The following is a 19,626-nucleotide window of genomic DNA, read 5'->3' as shown; positions in this document are numbered from 1 at the left end:
AATGTTGTTATGTAAATCCACGGTTTCACTATCTCCACATTGCTTTTCATATCCAACTGCCGTCAAAGTAGTGAGCTCCTGAGGAGATAAATAAGGCACCAGAAACGTTGGTCAGTGCAAACATGCTAATCATGAAATGGTTATGGGACATTTTACAACCAGGTAGTATGTTTGTTCTTTTCAGTCATAAAACAGGAGCCAAACAGGAGATATGTTGAGTATCTTCAACACGCTCTTCAGCAGAGTTGGTACAGAAACAAATCAGCTAAAAGCTCCATCCTCAGTGAGTGTGCTGTGGCCAGTAGCTCAGAACATTCACCATCTAGCAGCAGATCTCTAAACAGAAACTGAAGTGGGTTCTGAAGTCTGTTCTTTACATTTTGGATCCTTCTGATCTAAACCAAAAAGCTGCAGCTGTGAAGTCAGTGGTGAAACCCAGTGGAAAAGCAGCACAACATCAAAACTACACCAGATTACTCACAGAAAAGAGGTTTAAAGGAGCACTAGGTAAGATTTGGTATTTGTGCTCCTGGGCTCCCCTACAGTTGCAGAGTGTAATTCATTTTTCATTACAGTTGCAGAGTGTAATTCATTTACAGCAGTCTCTGCACAGTGAGGCAAGACACATTCATCACATTAATCACGTTCCATGCCTATTTCCATATAATGATAGTTTTAAGAGGGCAAAAATATTGAAAAGGTGCCCTGAACTATTAAGTTCTGTGATCCATTATCTTCCCTTCCATCAGGTTTCGGCACTAGACTCATGTAAACTGAGCTTATATGGATTGGTGTGTTTTCCCTGTGTCTGCGTGGGTTTCCTCCGGGTGACTGTCTGTGAGGAGTGTGGTGTGTTCTCCCTGTGTCTGCGTGGGTTTCCTCCGGGTGACAGTCTGTGAGGAGTGTGGTGTGTTCTCCCTGTGTCTGCGTGGGTTTCCTCCGGGTGACTGTCTGTGAGGAGTGTGGTGTGTTCTCCCTGTGTCTGCGTGGGTTTCCTCCGGGTGACTGTCTGTGAGGAGTGTGGTGTGTTCTCCCTGTGTCTGCGTGGGTTTCCTCCGGGTGACTGTCTGTGAGGAGTGTGGTGTGTTCTCCCTGTGTCTGCGTGGGTTTCCTCCGGGTGACAGTCTGTGAGGAGTGTGGTGTGTTCTCTCTGTGTCTGCGTGGGTTTCCTCCAGGTGACTGTCTGTGAGGAGTGTGGTGTGTTCTCCCTGTGTCTGCGTGGGTTTCCTACGGGTGACTGTCTATGAGAAGTGTGGTGTGTTCTCCCTGTGTCTGCGTGGGTTTCCTCCAGGTGACTGTCTGTGAGGAGTGTGGTTTTTTCTCCCCGTGCTCCGGTTTCCTCCTACGCTCCAAAAACACAATCAAAAAATGTCCCAATGCTGGCAATTGGCAAATATAATCACACAGGAGAGTGCTGCAAATGTTTATTGATTTGTAAAGGAGCTTCAGACATACAAGAAGAATCATAAATGTTGTTTTCATGCAGTGGGTTAAGTACCTTAAACATCTAATAAATATATCATCACATAAAGTATAAGGCCATTAACCAAAGCAGTTTAAACAGCCCTTCTTCTTCTTCGGGACTAGTTCACATTTCATGTTGCTCTTCTTCTCAATGCTCTTCAGTCTGATGATGCGCTTGCAGTCTCTAAGTTCTAAGGGAACCTTTCCAAGAGGTTCTTCTTCAAATCTCTCATACGGTGGGATTAGTATCTCTGTCTCATCAGTAAATACAGAAAGTGAAGTTATATCTGCACCGTGACACGTAGTGATGATGAAACAGGTCTCGCTGCCGAACCTTCTCAGCTTGGGGTCACGTGTGGAAGAAGCAAAGCTGCCGAATCTCACGGTTCTGCCTTTTAGTTTAAATTTATCGCAGCTGAAACGATAAGCGGTTTGACATGTGCCCCTAGGGTTGAGGGTTTGTATGGCATCTGTGAGCAGAAAGTGTAAAGAGATCAGACCAAAACTGGTCTTGTAGCCATCTTTGCCCTCACGCATTCTATCGTTCAACTCAAGGTAAATATCTCTGGAATATGCACGAACAGCTACAGTCCTCAAATTATCTGGAGTCAATTTAACTTCTCTTCCACCAGCATCCTCCCATGCTGTCCTGAAGAAGTCTGACTTCAGCTCTTCTTTAAGATATTTAGAAGTCACCAGGTCATACATCTCCTCCGTGCAGCCGTCAAAGTCATCGTCGATGGATTTTGGGTATTCAGTCATTTCAATCTGAAACAGTAATAAACCCCACAATATGAAACTAAACAGAGGTTTACCTTAAAGGGTACATTATGAAAAATCGTTTTTTTGTTAACTGCATTTACATGCATCTCCGTTTATGTGAGCAGGCAGAACGAGCATGAGAAAAAGAAGTACAGATTAGTACTGATTAAATGACAACAGAGGAGTAAGAAAACAAAGTAAAAAGAGCTAAGATCCACAGCTTCTTCTCTTCGCTCCCGGGACCTCCACTGAACTGAGCTGTGGCTTATTCCCATTTAAAGTACCAGCCCTTCGGAACAGATCTGTATTGACAGGGGGAATAGTGCTGTGGTATTTTGCCAAAGCATGACACCAAAGCGGGCGGCACGGTGGCGCAGCAGGTAGTGTCACACAGCTCCAGGGACCTGGAGGTTGTGGGTTCGATTCCCACTCTGGGTGACTGTCTGTGAGGAGTGTGGTGTGTTCTCTCTGTGTCTGCGTGGGTTTCCTCCGGGTGCTCCGGTTTCCTCCCACAGTCCAAAAACACACGTTGGTAGGTGGATTGGTGACTCAAATGTGTCCGTAGGTGTGAATGTGAGTGTGTGTGTGTTGCCCTGTGAAGGACTGGTGCCCCCTCCAGGGTGTATTCCTGCCTTGCACCCAATGATTCCAGGTAGACTCTGGACCCTGGATAAGGGTTACAGATAATGAATGAATGAATGAATTAGCTTCTCTAATACCTTAGATACTCTAATACTGTGTTCAGTTATGGAAAAGGGTTATAGTTGCCCCCTTTAAAGTTGCAGTGGCTTTGCCAGTTTATCTACTCATTTGTCTTTACATTATTAAACCGACATTAGACGTGCACCTGGTGGCTCTGAGGTATCAGAGATTCTGTACTTTCTGAATGAATGAATGACTTAAGTAATTTTATTTATTAATTAATTGATTCATTTGTTTTCGTTGTGGAAGCGCTGGTCCTCGATAAACTGGACATGGAAAGACAATAATGTTGTTTTTTCACCTGAAAAGAAACAATTTGCACAAATAACATACTGTACACGTCTCTGTCTCTGTGACATCACATTCGATTACAATGTATATTTTTTTCAGTAGATTACAGAGTTTGTTATATTTTATCTGTGGATTCTGGGTGCCATTTTCTGACTTTATTTTCTGGTGGAAGTATGTCATTTAATTTAACTTGAAAGGATATATTTGGATAATATACCTCTTTACTGATTGATTGACAGCCCCCACCGCTCACTCCTGGCACTGTGTGAGAACACTGCACAATGAGGAAGAGGATGATGAAATGATGAATTATTGGGGTCTTCATCATTGACCTGAACTGGGAAAAACAACAGTTTTATTAACTCTTAGTGACCTCTTTATGGTGAGGGTCATTTAAGGGTCAAAGCTGTGAATACTCCAGGTCAGATTACAAACACAAGATGATATTAAAATGTAAAAAATAAATAAACATAAACATATAAATGGGTTTTACTTACCTTTTAATCAGGTAGAAGCTCCTTCTGCACTTTTTGGTCTCTGTAAGGCATTTATAAGACAGCGAATGTTTGACGTGTTTCAGGAATTTGCACGTTTTATGACCATATTCCTTGCATTTGAACTGCTAACGTTAACTGACATAGGGACATAGATGAGATAAGGACATATGAGACATAGGGAAATGGTAGGACACATGTGGGACATACTACATATAGTAGGAGCATAACAGTAATAGGGAGGACATAGGAGAAAACATGGGAACATAGGAGATGTTGTAGAAACATACGGAAGACACATGAGAGGTGGATTGGATATAGGAAAAGTGGTGGGGATATAAGAGACATAATGAGCCAGCAGGACATGTAGTGGGGACATATGCTGTAGATGGGAAATAGGAGAACTAGTGGAGACATAGAGTCGTAGAGGGGATGTGTAATAGGGCATAGAAAAGTAGTATGGACATAGGAGGCAATGGAACGTGGTACGACATGTGGAGGGGTTGAGTAGAGTAAAATATTGAGGACACAGGAGATGTAGTGAGGCAGAAGGACACTTAGGGTTGGACATAGCTGACACGGGAAGTAGGAGGAATAGTGGGGACATGGCAGATGTAGTGAGGCGGTAGGATACATAAAGGGTAGTAGACAGAAGTAGTGGGGACACAGAAGACATAGAGAGGTGGTAGATCACATAGAGGAGACACAGGAGAATAGTGGGGACACAGAAGACATCGAGAGGTGGTAGATCACAGAGGGGACACAGGAGAGTAGTGGGGACACAGAAAACATAGAGAGGTGGTAGATCACATAGAGGGGACACAGGAGAATAGTGGGGACACAGAGGACATAGAGAGATGGTAGATCACATAGAGGGGACACAGGAGAATAGTGGGGACACAGAAGACCTCGAGAGGTGGTAGATCACAGAGGGGACACAGGAGAGTAGTGGGGACACAGAAAACATAGAGAGGTGGTAGATCACATAGAGGGGACACAGGAGAGTAGTGGGGACACAGAGGACATAGAGAGATGGTAGATCACATAGAAGGGACACAGGAGAGCAGTGGGGACACAGAAGACATAGAGAGATGTTAGATCACATAGAGGGGACACAGGAGAGCAGTGGGGACACAGAAGACATAGAGAGATGGTAGATCACATAGAGGGGACACGGGAGAGTAGTGGGGACACAGAGGACATAGAGAGGTGGTAGATCACATAGAGGGGACACAGGAGAACAGTGGGGACACAAGACATAGAGAGATGGTAGATCACATAGAGGGGACATGGGAGAGTAGTGAGGCAGAAGGACACTTAGGGTTGGACATAGCAGACACAAGAAGTAGGAGGAATAGTAGGGACATGTAGTGGCAGATGTAGTGAGGCGGTAGGATACATAAAGGGTAGTACACAGAAGTAGTGGGGACATAGAAGACATAGAGAGGTGATAGATCACAGAGGGGACACAGGAGAGTAGTGGGGACATAAGAGTTGTATTGGGGGCGTAGGTGGAACAGTGGACTGACATTCTCTGGAGTGATGGAGCACCTTTTGGACGGAGTGAAGCTTGTGATCCACGTTGCAGTGCATGCATTTGAATTTGCATAATGGTTTATCGCCACAATGCAAAGTGTACAGCGTAATAAAGTGGTAAAATCTAGTCCTAAGAGGAGTGAATTTCGACATTTTTAATACATGTTCTATTTGGCTTCAATATAAAAGTAACATAAAGTGATTATGACGTGTGAGTGTGCACTGTGGCTTTTTGTTGTGTAAATAAGGCCAGAGGCATCTGGGCAGAGCTAATTAATAACTATCAGAGGGACGCTTAATCCTTCATAGTCTTTGATCTTGTAAGAAAGAGGCCAGACTTTGAAGAGAAAACGAAGGTTCAGCAGCTTCCTATGAGCATAAGTGCATTTACGGCTTAGACAGGGCCTTCATTTTTCACTCAATTACGATGTACCTACAGTGGGTGTAGAAACTAACCGGCCCCTTTCGAAACCTGCTGCCCTAAAGCCTAGGAAAGGAGAAACGATATCAAATGGGTTCCAGTTTTTGAGTTTGTTTGGATAGATGGAAAAATATTTGCTCTTGAGGCTGTGTTCCATCAACTCCTCACAGATGCTGCAGCACCTAATGCAAACATGGGGCAAATTATGTGTTACAACCCTTGTGATCAGACATATTTCTTACCCATGGTCCTTGTGTGGAAGGGCAGACTGATCCAGGTAAGTTCTTCACTGATTTATATGTTTTCTTCTTCTTCTTAAAGATGTTCTTGTGTTCTCCATTGCACTTCACAAGAGATGTACAGTTACACAAGTCTCTGTACTCGTTCCCTGATGTGTGCCTTTTCACAATGTCCTAAAAGTTCTTCGTTCTGAAGTGTTTTTCTTTCTCCAGCCCGTAGTGAATTCCTCACTTCAAAATGCCCTTTCAAGCATTTTCCAGATGCAGCTTGAAAGTAACCAGCACCCGCTTTTATTCTGAACTTATCAAAGTCAGCACAGCAGAGTAAGTTTAGCTTGTGATCTGGAATGTGATTGGTTAAACCTGATCAAGTTTACAAATGACAGTATATAAAGGAAGTGTCTGCTTATTTCAATTTTAACCATCAAACTCTCACAGCTATGTTTTCAATATTAGCTTTCCTTATAGTGTAGTGTGGTAAGGCTGTTACTGCAGCGAAGTTGGAGAAATTGTGTGAACCGGTGTCTATAAGCATTTCACAATATAACGTATATATGGCTCAGATATGAATTATGATATATAAATGATTTGTAACTGCATTATGGACATTACTGTTTGTGAGGAGTGTGGTGTGTTCTCCCTGTGTCTGCGTGGGTTTCCGCTGGGTGACTGTCTGTGAGGAGTGTGGTGTGTTCTCCCTGTGTCTGCGTGGGTTTCCGCCGGGTGACTGTCTGTGAGGAGTGTGGTGTGTTCTCCCTGTGTCTGCGTGGGTTTTCTCCGGGTGACTGTCTGTGAGGAGTTTTGTGTTCTCCCTGTGTCTGCGTGGGTTTCCTCCGAGTGACTGTCTGTGAGGAGTGTGGTGTGTTCTCCCTGTGTCTGCGTGGGTTTTCTCCGGGTGACTGTCTGTGAGGAGTGTGGTGTGTTTTCCCTGTGTCTGCGTGGGTTTTCTCCGGGTGACTGTCTGTGAGGAGTGTGATGTGTTCTCCCTGTGTCTGCGTGGGTTTTCTCCGGACGACTGTCTGTGAGGAGTTTTGTGTTCTCCCTGTGTTTGCGTGGGTTTTCTCCGGGTGACTGTCTGTGAGGAGTGTGGTGTGTTCTTCCATGCTCCAAAAACGCACGTTTGGTAGGTGGATTGTCGACTCTAAAGTGTGTGTGTGTGAAGGACTGGCACCCCCTCCAGGGTGTGTTCTTACCTTGCACCCAATGATTCCAGGTAGGTTCCGGACCCACCGCGACCCTGAACTAGATAAGGGTTACAGATAATGAATGAATTAATGAATTACGGACATTACCCATGACACTATATGCAGTGCATAGTTACAAAAATATATGTGCAAAATATTATAGGATACATCTCTGTAATACAATCATTAATTAAGATTTATTTGGTGTTGATATATATTCATACACATATACATATTAAAATATAGATCAGTTCACACATACGGAATTAACATATTTTGAACTTCCAACCAATGAAACAGATACTTCTCTTTGACACCGTGTAAATAACCATTAGTACCAATGTATGTGGAGCTCTGATGCATATGTTTTCTGGTTATATTCGGTTTTTATAGCATGTGATGAATTATGCAGCTGAGCAACACATCAGTGTGAACATCAGTGTGACTTAATTCCACGTGATCAGACTCAGGCCTGATGAAGTGGTACATCAACTAAAAAGCAAAGGAATCAGAGTGTGCCTTTCCCCCTGAATATAAGGAATGTTAAAGGGAGGTAAGAGCAGGGCAAGCTTAACGCAGCCTGTAACCACTGAGTCTCACGTTGTCCGTATTAACACAGAACCTGTAGTTCATCTGTTTAGTTTTAAAGAAAATGGCGAGTGGGAAACTGACATTAACACAACGTAGCAGGGGTCTTTTAAACCACAGTCCGAGTGAAAATGAGGGAGTTTTGAGAACTGACGTTTTAAATGGTAAAATCTAGAGACGAATTCAGCCACATGCTGTGCTTTTACTGTCACACTCACGTCCATAATGAATGGAGCACACTTTGACACAGTACGGATACATCTGCTTTCCAGGAAATGTGCAGATGAACATACGGAATGCAATCACAGCATTGCATCAATACCACGATCTGTTCTTTCTTTCAGATCGGTATTTGGTGATATAAATATTGTACTCCACAACAGCAGGACAGCATTCCTTTCTGCACATTAACTGTTAAATGCTTCTTTATTGGGATCAACCAAAATGTACAAAAAAGGATATTGACATAATCTCAAATATTTCCATATCACCGCATCCTTGATGAATGTCAGGGTGTAGCAGGTGTAAGAATGAGAGAGGCTGGAGGCACACGCAGAGGTGGCTTTAAAAAATAAATTAAACTAAGAATATAAGGCATTAGAGCAATCCTAGAAAGTAAATCAAAGTATGAACAAAACTAGGAATACTCAAATAAACAACCACCAACATAGGCCAGAGATGGCACAATAACTGACGAGCGGCACAACGAGACACAGGGGTAACAGGGAGCACCTGGGAGAAATTAAGGAGGCACATGACTGTGGCATGGCTAAGGATGAATGAAAGCACATGGCTAGTGAAAACAAAAACAAAGAAGCATATGGGACCTAGGTGCTATTCCACAAAGAAAGAGTTCTCAGGTAGCCAGCTAACTTAAGCCCAAAGTCAAGCCTGTCCAATCGGAACAGAGCTGGGGTGGATACATACTTGGACAGTCCTCAACTTTGGGCTTCAGTTAGCTGGATAACTGAGAAATAACCTCCTAAATACCTGACATTAAAAACAAACAGGAAGAGAACAAAGCAGAGAGGGAAAAGGAAACAGTGAAGGGACGTGAATCATGACAATGAACAATGCAATTTGTTTTTTCTTTAGCAATATTGATATATTGTAAATAATATGTGCATAATTTACAAAATGAGAAGCATCTGTGCATTGTGTCAGCATTTATTTATTTATTTTTTAATAAGAAGCTGAAATTGTGTCATCTATTTTATCTTGTTTTTGTGAAGTGAGAACAGCAAGGAAGCCCCGCCCCCCAAATTTGTCATAAAATGTGAAAACATTTTATACGCAGGTCAACACAGAGTTAATAAGTAGAAAGTAACACATTTGTAACAGTAAAAACAACTATGCTAGTGCCCACTGGAGTCATATTTATCTTCTTCATAGTTTGATTTGCATCTGTGATAAAGGCGATGATCATGTGATTGATGCCATAAAGAAAAACAATCAATAGCAGAATCCAGGTCATTTTTCCAGAAACAGATCATGAACTAAAGCAGGTTGGGTGTACAGCCTAAATTGTAATGGTGTATACAGGGGGTCCTCGACCACGTTGATCCGTTCGTACGTCGCGTCGTAACCCGATTTTCGGTGTAAGTTGGAACATACGTACATACTGTACGGAAATAACATACTGTAAGCACTTATCCTATCCTAACACCCATCCTAACACAGTAATTATCAAAAAACACATATAAAAAATGTTTAATAATGAAATAAAATCGTAGCAACAGTCGAACAACTAAGTCCAAGCGACCAGCCAATGTTTGTCGCTGTTTCCCCCTTATCGAATCGCTTTATGATGTCTAATTTCACTTCCATGGTGATGGCTTTCTTCTTTCTTCGATGCACTGCCATCAGAAGAGTCTGCCTTACGCTTGGGAGCCATAATGAAGGGCAAAAAGTTCACAAAATCAATCACACACGTGCACACGTGAGAGATCGATGTAGCAGCAAGCTAAAATGGCGTACCATGCGACTGGGGTGACGCCGTCCTCCTTGGTCCCGAGCCACGTAACCGTGTATTCTTCCGCTGCGCACACCAAACACAAAGTTCACGTTACGACGCAAAACCACCTAAATCGAAACAAGGCTTTATACAGTAAATGGGAGAAGTGTCGTAACCACCAAACATCGTAACCCGGGACTGACGTAACCTGAGGACCTCTATATATACAGGGTGGGCCATTTATATGGATACACCTTAATAAAATGGGAATGGTTGGTGATATTTACTTCCTATTTGTGGCATATTAGTATATGGGAGGGGGGGAAACTTTTCAAGGTGGGTGGTGACCATGGCGGCCATTTTGAAGTCGGCCATTATGGATCCAACTTTTGTTTTTTCAGTGGGAGGAGGGTCATGTGACACATCAAACTTATTGGGAATTTCACAAGAAAAACAATGGTGTGCTTGGTTTTAACATAACTTTACTCTTTAAATATATTCATGAGTTACAAGTTTCTGACCACTTATAAAATGTGTTCAAAGTGCTGCCCATTGTGTTGGATTGTCAATGCAACCCTCTTCTCCAACTCTTCACACACTGATAGCAACACCGCAGGAGAAATGCTAGCACAAGCTTCCAGTATCCGTAGTTTCAGGTGCTGCACGTCTTGATGGTATGGTGTGGTATATGGGGTACAAAGATAGTGGGGCCATTCTTCATCAATGGAAACCTCAAGGCCACTGGATATGTGAAATTGCTACATGATGATGGGTTTTCCTCTTTATGCACTGAAGCTGGCACATTCCCTGAGTTTTTTCAGCAAGACGGTGCACCACCACATTATGGGTGTCAGGTCCAAGCTTTCCTAGATGAACAGTTTCCTGGAAAATGGATTAGTCGTTGTGGGTCATTCGAATGGCCCCAAAGGTCTCCCAATCTGACCCCCTTAGTCTTTTATCTTCGGGGTCATCTGAAGGCAATTGTCTATGATGTGAGGATACGAGATGTGCAGCACCTGAAACTACGGATACTGGAAGCCTGTGCTAGCATTTCTCCTGTGGTGTTGCTATCAGTGTGTGAAGAGTGGGAGAAGAGGGTAGCATTGACAATCCAACACAATGGGCAACACCTTGAACACATTTTATAATAATATATATATATATATATATATATATATATATATATATATATATATATATATATATATATATATATATATATATATGAGAGAAATCCTCCTTTCATTAGACGGCCCCCCAGGGCACGAAGCTAGAAGCTAAACCTCCAACGTTGACCCTAACACTGTCCTGCTGTCACAAAAGCCACTTCAGGAAAAATAATCCAAAAGAAGCTGTGTCAGCAAAAATAAACTTCACGCAAGCACTCGGTTGAGGATTACTGCTTGCTTCATTTCCGAAGTCTAGTTTCTAATCGCTTCCTTTCTCGACTGTCTTCACTGCATTTATTTGGTTTTTAAACAGACAACACACCGAGAAATTAATTAAAAGCAGCAAAATGTTGGAGAGTTTATTTTCATTACAGAAACGGGTCAGACAGGATGATACACGGCATGGCATTTTACACTCCACAAAGCCTAACAAGGCAATCATTACAGACTGCCAACACATTCACCCTTGGTGTTGATAGTAGAATTACCATAGGGCTCTTAACATAAGCAGTTCATCAGAGTGGGCAGTACTGATCACTGAAAGGCTGTGCTGTGTGTAACGTGAAGTGTAGGTGCAGTGATCCTCGCCTCAGTTTGAGGAACAGATGACATTTTTCCTTTTCCGTGCTCGACATCTGACTGGATGTGACCGGGTCACCTCTTATTTAATGGAGTCACAGGAAGAATAAAGCTTATCTATATTGTATTGGACCATGGTCCTATAGCCTTTCTTGACTTTTTGAGATTCTGTGAAGACCTCTGGTGATAAGGCAGTTTCGCCAGAAAATTGTTTCTTGGTGCTGTAACCTTGCTTTGTATCTACCGTTCCGTATCAGACAGAATCAGCAGTCCATCAGACGTCTGACATGTGCTCTTATGGAGGTTTTGTCCCCAGGCTTTGTTCTTCTCAGTGGTACTTTCTTATGATTTCTGAAAAAGGTTTTTAAAATGCTATTTTATTTATAAATATAAAAAAACTTTGGAGGCTTGCCCCATCATTTTGTCTTTTAAAGAGTTTCTACTTTTGAATCACGGTTCCTCACTCAGTGTTGTTTCTGGATCATTGTCTAATATTTTACTTTAAAAATAAATAGCTGCAGATCAAATCAGACTTTAAAATGAAAAAACGAAGAGCAGAATGAATGTTTAAAATGTTACCTGTGTCTACGTGGGTTTCCTCCGGGTGACTGTCTGTGAGGAGTGTGGTGTGTTCTCCCTGTGTCTACGTGGGTTTCTTCCGGGTGACTGTCTGTGAGGAGTGTGGTGTGTTCTCCCTGTGTCTACGTGGGTTTCCTCCGGGTGACTGTCTGTGAGGAGTGTGGTGTGTTCTCTCTGTGTCTACGTGGGTTTCCTCCGGGTGACTGTCTGTGAGGAGTGTGGTGTGTTCTCCCTGTGTCTACGTGGGTTTCCTCCGGGTGACTGTCTGTGAGGAGTGTGGTGTGTTCTCTCTGTGTCTACGTGGGTTTCCTCCGGGTGACTATCTGTGAGGAGTGTGGTGTGTTCTCTCTGTGTCTGCGTGGGTTTCCTCCGGGTGACTGTCTGTGAGGAGTGTGGTGTGTTCTCTCTGTGTCTACGTGGGTTTCCTCCGGGTGACTGTCTGTGAGGAGTGTGGTGTGTTCTCCCTGTGTCTACGTGGGTTTCCTCCGGGTGACTGTCTGTGAGGAGTGTGGTGTGTTCTCTCTGTGTCTACGTGGGTTTCCTCCGGGTGACTGTCTGTGAGGAGTTTGGTGTGTTCTCCCTGTGTCTACGTGGGTTTCCTCCGGGTGACTGTCTGTGAGGAGTGTGGTGTGTTCTCTCTGTGTCTACGTGGGTTTCCTCCGGGTGACTATCTGTGAGGAGTGTGGTGTGTTCTCTCTGTGTCTACGTGGGTTTCCTCCGGGTGACTGTCTGTGAGGAGTGTGGTGTGTTCTCCCTGTGTCTACGTGGGTTTTCTCCGGGTGACTGTCTGTGAGGAGTGTGGTGTGTTCTCCCTGTGTCTACGTGGGTTTCCTCCGGGTGACTGTCTGTGAGGAGTGTGGTGTGTTCTCCCTGTGTCTACGTGGGTTTCCTCCGGGTGACTGTCTGTGAGGAGTGTGGTGTGTTCTCTCTGTGTCTACGTGGGTTTCCTCCGGGTGACTATCTGTGAGGAGTGTGGTGTGTTCTCTCTGTGTCTGCGTGGGTTTCCTCCGGGTGACTGTCTGTGAGGAGTGTGGTGTGTTCTCTCTGTGTCTGCGTGGGTTTCCTCCGGGTGACTGTCTGTGAGGAGTGTGGTGTGTTCTCCCTGTGTCTGCGTGGGTTTCCTCTGGGTGACTATCTGTGAGGAGTGTGGTGTGTTCTCTCTGTGTCTGCGTGGGTTTCCTCTGGGTGACTATCTGTGAGGAGTGTGGTGTGTTCTCTGTGTCTGTGTGGGTTTCCTCCGGATGCTCCGGTTTCCTCCCATAGTCCAAAAACACACGTTGGTAGGTGGATTGGCGACTCAAAAATTGTCCGTAGGTGTGAGTGTGTGAGTGAATGTATGAGTGTGTGTGTTGCCCTGTGAAGGACTGGCGCCCCCTCCAGGGTGTATTCCTGCCTTGTGCGCAATGATTCCAGGTAGGCTCTGGACACACCGCGACCCTGAACTGGATAAGGGTTACAGATAATGAACGAATGAATGAATGTATAGATATGGTATAGTGTGAATATATCCTCTAGTATTTCAATATGATTATGTTCTATTACACTTCCCTGGTCTTAGAAAGGTCTTTGAAACATCTTTGAGGAAATTTCAGTTTAAAAATAAAAGCTCTACGCAAATGAAATGAATCTGAGTTGAGTGGATCTTATTCAGCTGCACATTTGGGAAGCACTTGATTGACAGGCCTCGCTATCAGTCCAGTCACATGCACAGTGTTAGAATGACATGACAAACTGGCCATTTTGAAACGAGCTTCAAAGGGAAAACAGTGAGCCTGTGTTGGAGACAGTGGCCTTCTAGTTGAGGTTACAGCTGCTCAGATATTGCTTTCTTGTAGAAAAAAAAGGAGACAAATGCCCTGAAATCCATGTCTTTAGTGTTTAATAGAGGAAAGCTTCCCAATCCCCCTGTAGCTCTCTTATTCACTCAGTTCCTTCTCCTGGTATCGCTCTCCACAGGCTCCCACACATCAGTGTAATCTTTTCCTCTTGACAAAACAAATTCTTCTGAATCATTTTTTCCTCCTCTTTTTCATTTGATAAGATATGGTGTAATAAGGGTTTCCACTCTGCTCCGTGATGTTTGATATGACCGTTGTAAAGGCCAGCGAGGCGAGCAGGCAGCTTCTGCCACATTCTTTGATGGAATATCTCTCAGATTATGATGCCCATTATCCCAGCAAGGGGATTACAGCACCCTGCGCTGTCTTTGGAGAAATCCATTCAACGAGAGGTGCTGGAGGCGGAGAAAAATGGTTTCTGCGTCTGTCCTCTTTCTTTCCATCGCTGTCGGAGAACATAAAGCCATCGCTGCTCACTCACGCTAGATATCCTTATCACAGCTTCAATGTTTTTAAGAATTATGAGGTCACCAGTAACCAGTAAGGTTTTACAAGGCCACCAATAATGCAGTAGGTCCAATAGGATATGGCAACATTATTGGAGTATGGCGTTTAACAAGGAAAGTCACATTGCTCTTTCGAATGATCCAAGTCTAGACCAAAGAGAAATTAGCATGGCATTGACAAAACAGCTTACTAATGATAGTGTACATTGTTTTAGATTCTCTAAGCAGGGCTCTTTACAAAACGTGTCCTTGAATCACTGGATTAATCAGAGTTTATCCTTGAAACAGTTTGTCTGTGGATTATTGGATTAATCACAATTTGACTTTGGTACTTGGATGGATTATATTAAGCTTTCGAAAATCGGATGGTCACATTGTGACTTTGGGTAACTGGCTTAATAACAGCTCACCTTACAATCATTGGCTTAATCACATTTTGTCTGTTGATTGTTTGATTAAACACAAATTGACTTTGGTCCTCACACGAATCACAGTTTGGCTTTGGCTCCTTGGAGTGATCACCGTTTGGGAATGATGTCGCTGTGACTTTCTGTTAGTTGATGTAAGTTGATAATGCTATGGCATTCATTCATTTTCTGTAAGTGCTTATCCACTTCAGGGTCGCGGTGGATCAGGAGCAGTGGCGATTGCTCTAAGACTGCAAGGGAAGCTCAGCTTCCCCTAAAATGTATACTGCTGATCAAATGTATACTGTTGTGTGTACATGTCATTGAATAAATATGCACTACAACGCGTTCAACATTTGTTCAGAATCAGCTTCTTATCACTGGTAAAGACACGGCTTTCCTCTCAATCATTCCCGCAGCTTCACAGTGCTTTAAACAGTGAGTACGCTGAGCGTCCACAGAGTTCAATAGCGAAGCAGCGAAGTGCAGCGAAACGAGACGAGTCATTGGATAAATGCCGGGCTTTGTCCCGCCCATCGGACGCTCAGCGTCTCTGGGGGTCTATGGGGCAGTGGGCTGGCCTCGGCTGGCCCGGACGCTCAGCTTCTGCATGATGATTGGATGATCTGTCTGAGGCTGAATCCCTTTTTGATTGACAGCGAAATGAGCGAATCAGCGATCCTTTGGTGTAAAGATCCGTGGGAGCATTACATTTTCATTCTGTTCTGAGTTGAACCAGAGACTTTCTTAATCCTCTTAGAGGCATTTTCTTTGTTAAAAACGACTAGCGACAAATCGAGCTTCTATTTCTGGTGGTTTTTTTGTAGCTGCTTGTGTTTGGAGACTGACTTCTATCACTCTTTCTGACTTCTATCACAGTTTCTACGACAGGGTCACAGATCATTTTGTTGAAAAGGAACGGAGGGTAGAATTTACGTATAAATAAACACACATTTTATGATGTAGGCCGAAATTGAGCTTCCCCTCCTTGAAAGACCAGCATCCGCCACTGGTCAGGAGCCTACCTGAAATAACTGTGAGCAAGGTGGGAACACACCCTGGAGGGGGCGCCTCTCCTTCAAAGGGCAATACATACACTCACATTTGTAGACACTTTTGAACCGCCAATCCACCTACCAAACTTGTGTTTTTGGAGCGTGGGAGGAAACCGGGGCACCCGGAGGAAACCCATGTGGACACAGGGAGAAAACACCACACTCCTCACAGACAGTCACCCAGAGGAAACCCACACAGACACAGGGAGAACACACCACACTCCTCACAGACAGTCACCCGGAGTGGGACAACCTCCAGGTCCCTTGAACTGTGTGGCTTTGACTGTGCCACCGGCCCAATGCAAATTCAGTTCAGTCAAACAACAGTCAACATTCACAAACAAAAATCAGAGTCAACAGCAGTAAAGCCTTAACCCATTTATTTATTTATTGATTCATGGCAATCTATTGTGACAGTGGCAGAAATATCTCTCTGAAGAAGGACACAAACTGTACGTGGAGCAGGAACTACTTAAACATTTTGTATTTTGTATTGTTTTTATTATTTTTCATTGTCACACACACATTAGACTTACCTGGGATTCAGTATGTTTAACAGTATTATGTGACACTGTAGCTCACATACCAGCTATTGCAGAGAAATGAGAGGAATCATCTTGAGGCAGATAATGCCAAGCCAGAGCTGCAGATACGGACCACAGGTTCCTGGCCAAGAAACAATATTTTAGAGGCAGTGAGGAAATCAAATTTGGTGAAGGAAGTTTTAGTTTAGGTTAAAGATTTCCTGCTCTAACGCTGAGCTGCTGTATGAGTTCTCGTTTTCTTTTTCTCTGTTGCAGGATCATGCCTCCCTCTTTCTACACCCTTCTTTTGGAGGTATGGTCCTCTTTTTGGTGGAAATGAAATCGACCTCTCTACCCCAGATAGAGCAAGGTCTAAGATGACTCCGACCTCCGCTGCGACCCCAAACCTCTACCTCGGCCTTGGAACAGTTTTGATTAAACAAAAAGCTCCCAATGAGGAAACAAAATGTCAGAACAACAATTTATGTCTTAGCAAAGTGGCTGTGGCACTGAAAAGAGAAGAAATGGAAAGAGTTGTAATACTCAGTCATGGCCTGATTTTTTAAAAACTGAAAATAAACTGCACTTTGAGCTTTCAATTTAACATACTTTTATCTTTTAAATCTCTAATGCAAACCTACTTTCCTCCGGCAGACTTCAGTCTACTGTCAACCAGAGCTCAGATGCTACTTTATTCCAGATTCCAAGTGATTAGAGAATTATAGATTTAAATGTAAGTGTTTATGGTATCTTACAATAACAATAATACACAAATCAGCTTTCATTTAAAAACTTGCTGCGTTTTAGTCCTTTTGGGTTCTCAATTAACATATTGAACACTCTCAGTCACTTCAGCCTTTGGAAATCTAGACTTGATATTTATACCTCACAGTCTATGCATTATATTTACATATTAAAATGTTAAAGAGAGAATCTGTTGATTTGTAAAAGCATTTAACATAAATACATCTTTGAAACTGGTTTAAAGGGAAAAGGCTGATTGTGAAGAACTATAGACACAGATTTCTTCACAGTGGTGGTGACAGGATCCACACAAACCTCCTGCTTTCTGACGTTGAGGTCTAATGTTAATACTAATATAATGATTAACACAGGAACATTTGTTCTCTTTGGGTCATATTTTTATATTTTATATCATACACCATGCTTTATATCCTTTCTGAAACAATTCTGAATATTATATGCCAAATTTTTATTTTAAAACAACATCACAGGCATTGGACATATGTTTTATATTCATGTAAATCTTTTAAGAGGAGCTTTTAAGCATTTTAATTTATGGATGCCTGTTTCCACCACATAAAATAATACAAAAAAGGCAGCAGTTGTTATTTTTCATTAATACGCAATTTGCTATGTCAATATTTGAGATACCATCTCATTATTTTGAGATACTAAGTCAATATATTGTGATACTATCTCATTATGTTGGCTTATTATCTAAAATAATGAGATACTGTCTCAAAAGAATGAGATAGTATCTCATTATTTGAGATAAAAAGTCAATATATTGTGATACTAAGTCAATATATTGAGATTGCATACTATCTCAATATATTGACTTATCTCAAAATGAGATACTCTCTCAAAATAATGAGATACTATCTCAATATATTGACTTAGTATCTCAAAAATAACGAGTTAGTATCTCAATATATTGAGTTAGTATCGCAAAGTAATGAGTTAGTATCTCAATATATTGAGTTAGTATCGCAAAATAATGAGATAGTATCTCGAAATATTGAGAAAGCAACTTGCATATTAATGAAAAATAAAAATTGGTGCCTTTTTTTAAATTATTTTATGTGGCGGAAACGGGCTTCCATATAAATTTCCTACTGCCACCAGTGTAAACAATTCAGCCTTTGTATGTTTCCCTAGAAAGGAGCTACTACTGGATAAAAACATCATATTACCTCATCCCATTATTACTGGATTATTCTCATCACTCTACAGAGCACAGTTCCACTGCTCCACATCCCAACTTGAGACAACAGTTGTGTGCTTTATACCCTTCTTCTACCTCATTTGACTACTCCAAGTGTCCAGTGTCTGAGTCAGTGCTTTTCTATGCGATTTATGGAAGCTGTGAAAACTGTGAATAGCTGAATTTACTCATTAAAAGTTAAAAGCCCCCTTTTTCCAAGTGGCAAAATCAAATAGCAGACCTATATTGTAATTATGAGGCATATATGAATACAATTCGGCATAAAACAGGACGTCTGCACTTGAAAATCATTTGCATGTTGTTCAGTGAAACGCAGCACTCTGCTACTAACAAAGCCTCAGTGAAGTCCACTACCGAGTGTCTCTTTCCAGTCAGAGTTTTATTTTGTCCCAACTGGGCCTAATCACTGGAAACATTTCTTAAGTTTCTGTTCTAATTAGAGGCACGGCAGGTTGTAAACCAACAAAGCATTTACAAAAGCCTTTTACAAAGACGTGGCGCAAAGGGGGTTTAATATATCGACGCGTCCTGCTGGTAAATATAATTACACAAAAGCTTTATAAAAATACACTTACCCTTCACCTGTTGCAGCACTGTGGCTGCACCGCCTTGTAGCTCCAGGGACCTAGAGTCCAGGGTTCAACCTCAGGTCACTGTCTGTGAGGAGTTTGGTGTGTTCTCTCTGAATAAAATCAAATGGCATCTTCTCATATGCAGATGCAAATTAGTGAAAACACAATGACATTTGGCCAAAACATATACAGCCATTAACCATTACATTATGGCCACCTCCTTGTTTCAACACTCACGGTGCATTCTCTCAGCTCCACTGACCACACTTTGGAGGCAGCCACAGGAACTGGGAGTGTAACCTGAAGAGCCGGTAGGTCATTACTGAAGTGCCCTTGAGCAAGACACCTAACTCCCAACTGCTCCCTAGGCACTGTGGCTACCACTGCTCAGTGTGTTTTGTGTGTTTCACTGCACGGATTGGGGTAAATTCCTCTGTGTGCAAGCGATTCTAATTTGTATTTCTACAATTACAGATGGTTGTCCATCTATTTCTCTGCATTAATTGCTAACCTCCTACCACCCTGTTCTTCAGTGATCAAGAAACCCCACATGGTTGGAACCCACAACCTCAGGACCCTGGAGCTATGACAGCAACACTTCCTGTGGTGCTACCGCGCCGCCCAATCCACACAGAACAGGCAAATAATGACAACTTCTTCATAATAATGTGCATCATTGGAGCATGAGATTAATTTCTGCAGTGTTCTATGACATTTACAACATTCGGCAGATGCTCTTATGAAGATCCTTGTTTATTTTGAGATGATCTTAGGAGAGGTGTTCTTGGTATTT

General features: G+C 42.6%; 1 protein-coding gene across 1 annotated transcript; it reads right to left on the bottom strand.

Moving 5' to 3' along the window:
• Positions 1 to 1,542: 1,542 nt before the first annotated feature.
• LOC136709351 (ecto-ADP-ribosyltransferase 5-like) lies at positions 1,543 to 10,010 on the bottom strand. Its single transcript, XM_066684494.1, has 4 exons — positions 9,984 to 10,010; positions 9,659 to 9,763; positions 5,913 to 6,014; positions 1,543 to 2,232 (listed from the first exon to the last, which is right to left on the bottom strand). Exons 1-4 carry the CDS (start codon positions 10,008 to 10,010, stop codon positions 1,543 to 1,545), a joined length of 924 nt encoding a protein of 307 aa, XP_066540591.1.
• Between the last annotated feature and the right edge of the window lie 9,616 nt (positions 10,011 to 19,626).

Source organism: Hoplias malabaricus, chromosome 11 (genome assembly GCF_029633855.1).
Source record: "Hoplias malabaricus isolate fHopMal1 chromosome 11, fHopMal1.hap1, whole genome shotgun sequence".
In the NCBI taxonomy this organism is placed as follows: Eukaryota; Metazoa; Chordata; class Actinopteri; order Characiformes; family Erythrinidae; genus Hoplias; species Hoplias malabaricus.
The sequence above is the reverse complement of the archived record's forward strand: the minus strand, read 5'-3'. Positions and strand labels throughout refer to the sequence as shown.

Bases quoted from the DNA above. Each gene is read 5' to 3' on its own strand.
- LOC136709351 (XM_066684494.1), bottom strand. From the start codon at position 10,010: ATGGCCGACTTCAAAATGGCCGCCATG. The intron at 6,015-9,658 runs GTACGCCATTTT...TCTCTTGTGAAG, and splicing joins GGCGTCACCCCAGTCGCATG to TGCAATGGAGAACACAAGAA. The intron at 2,233-5,912 runs GTAAGAAATATG...TTACTGTTTCAG, and splicing joins CTTCCACACAAGGACCATGG to ATTGAAATGACTGAATACCC.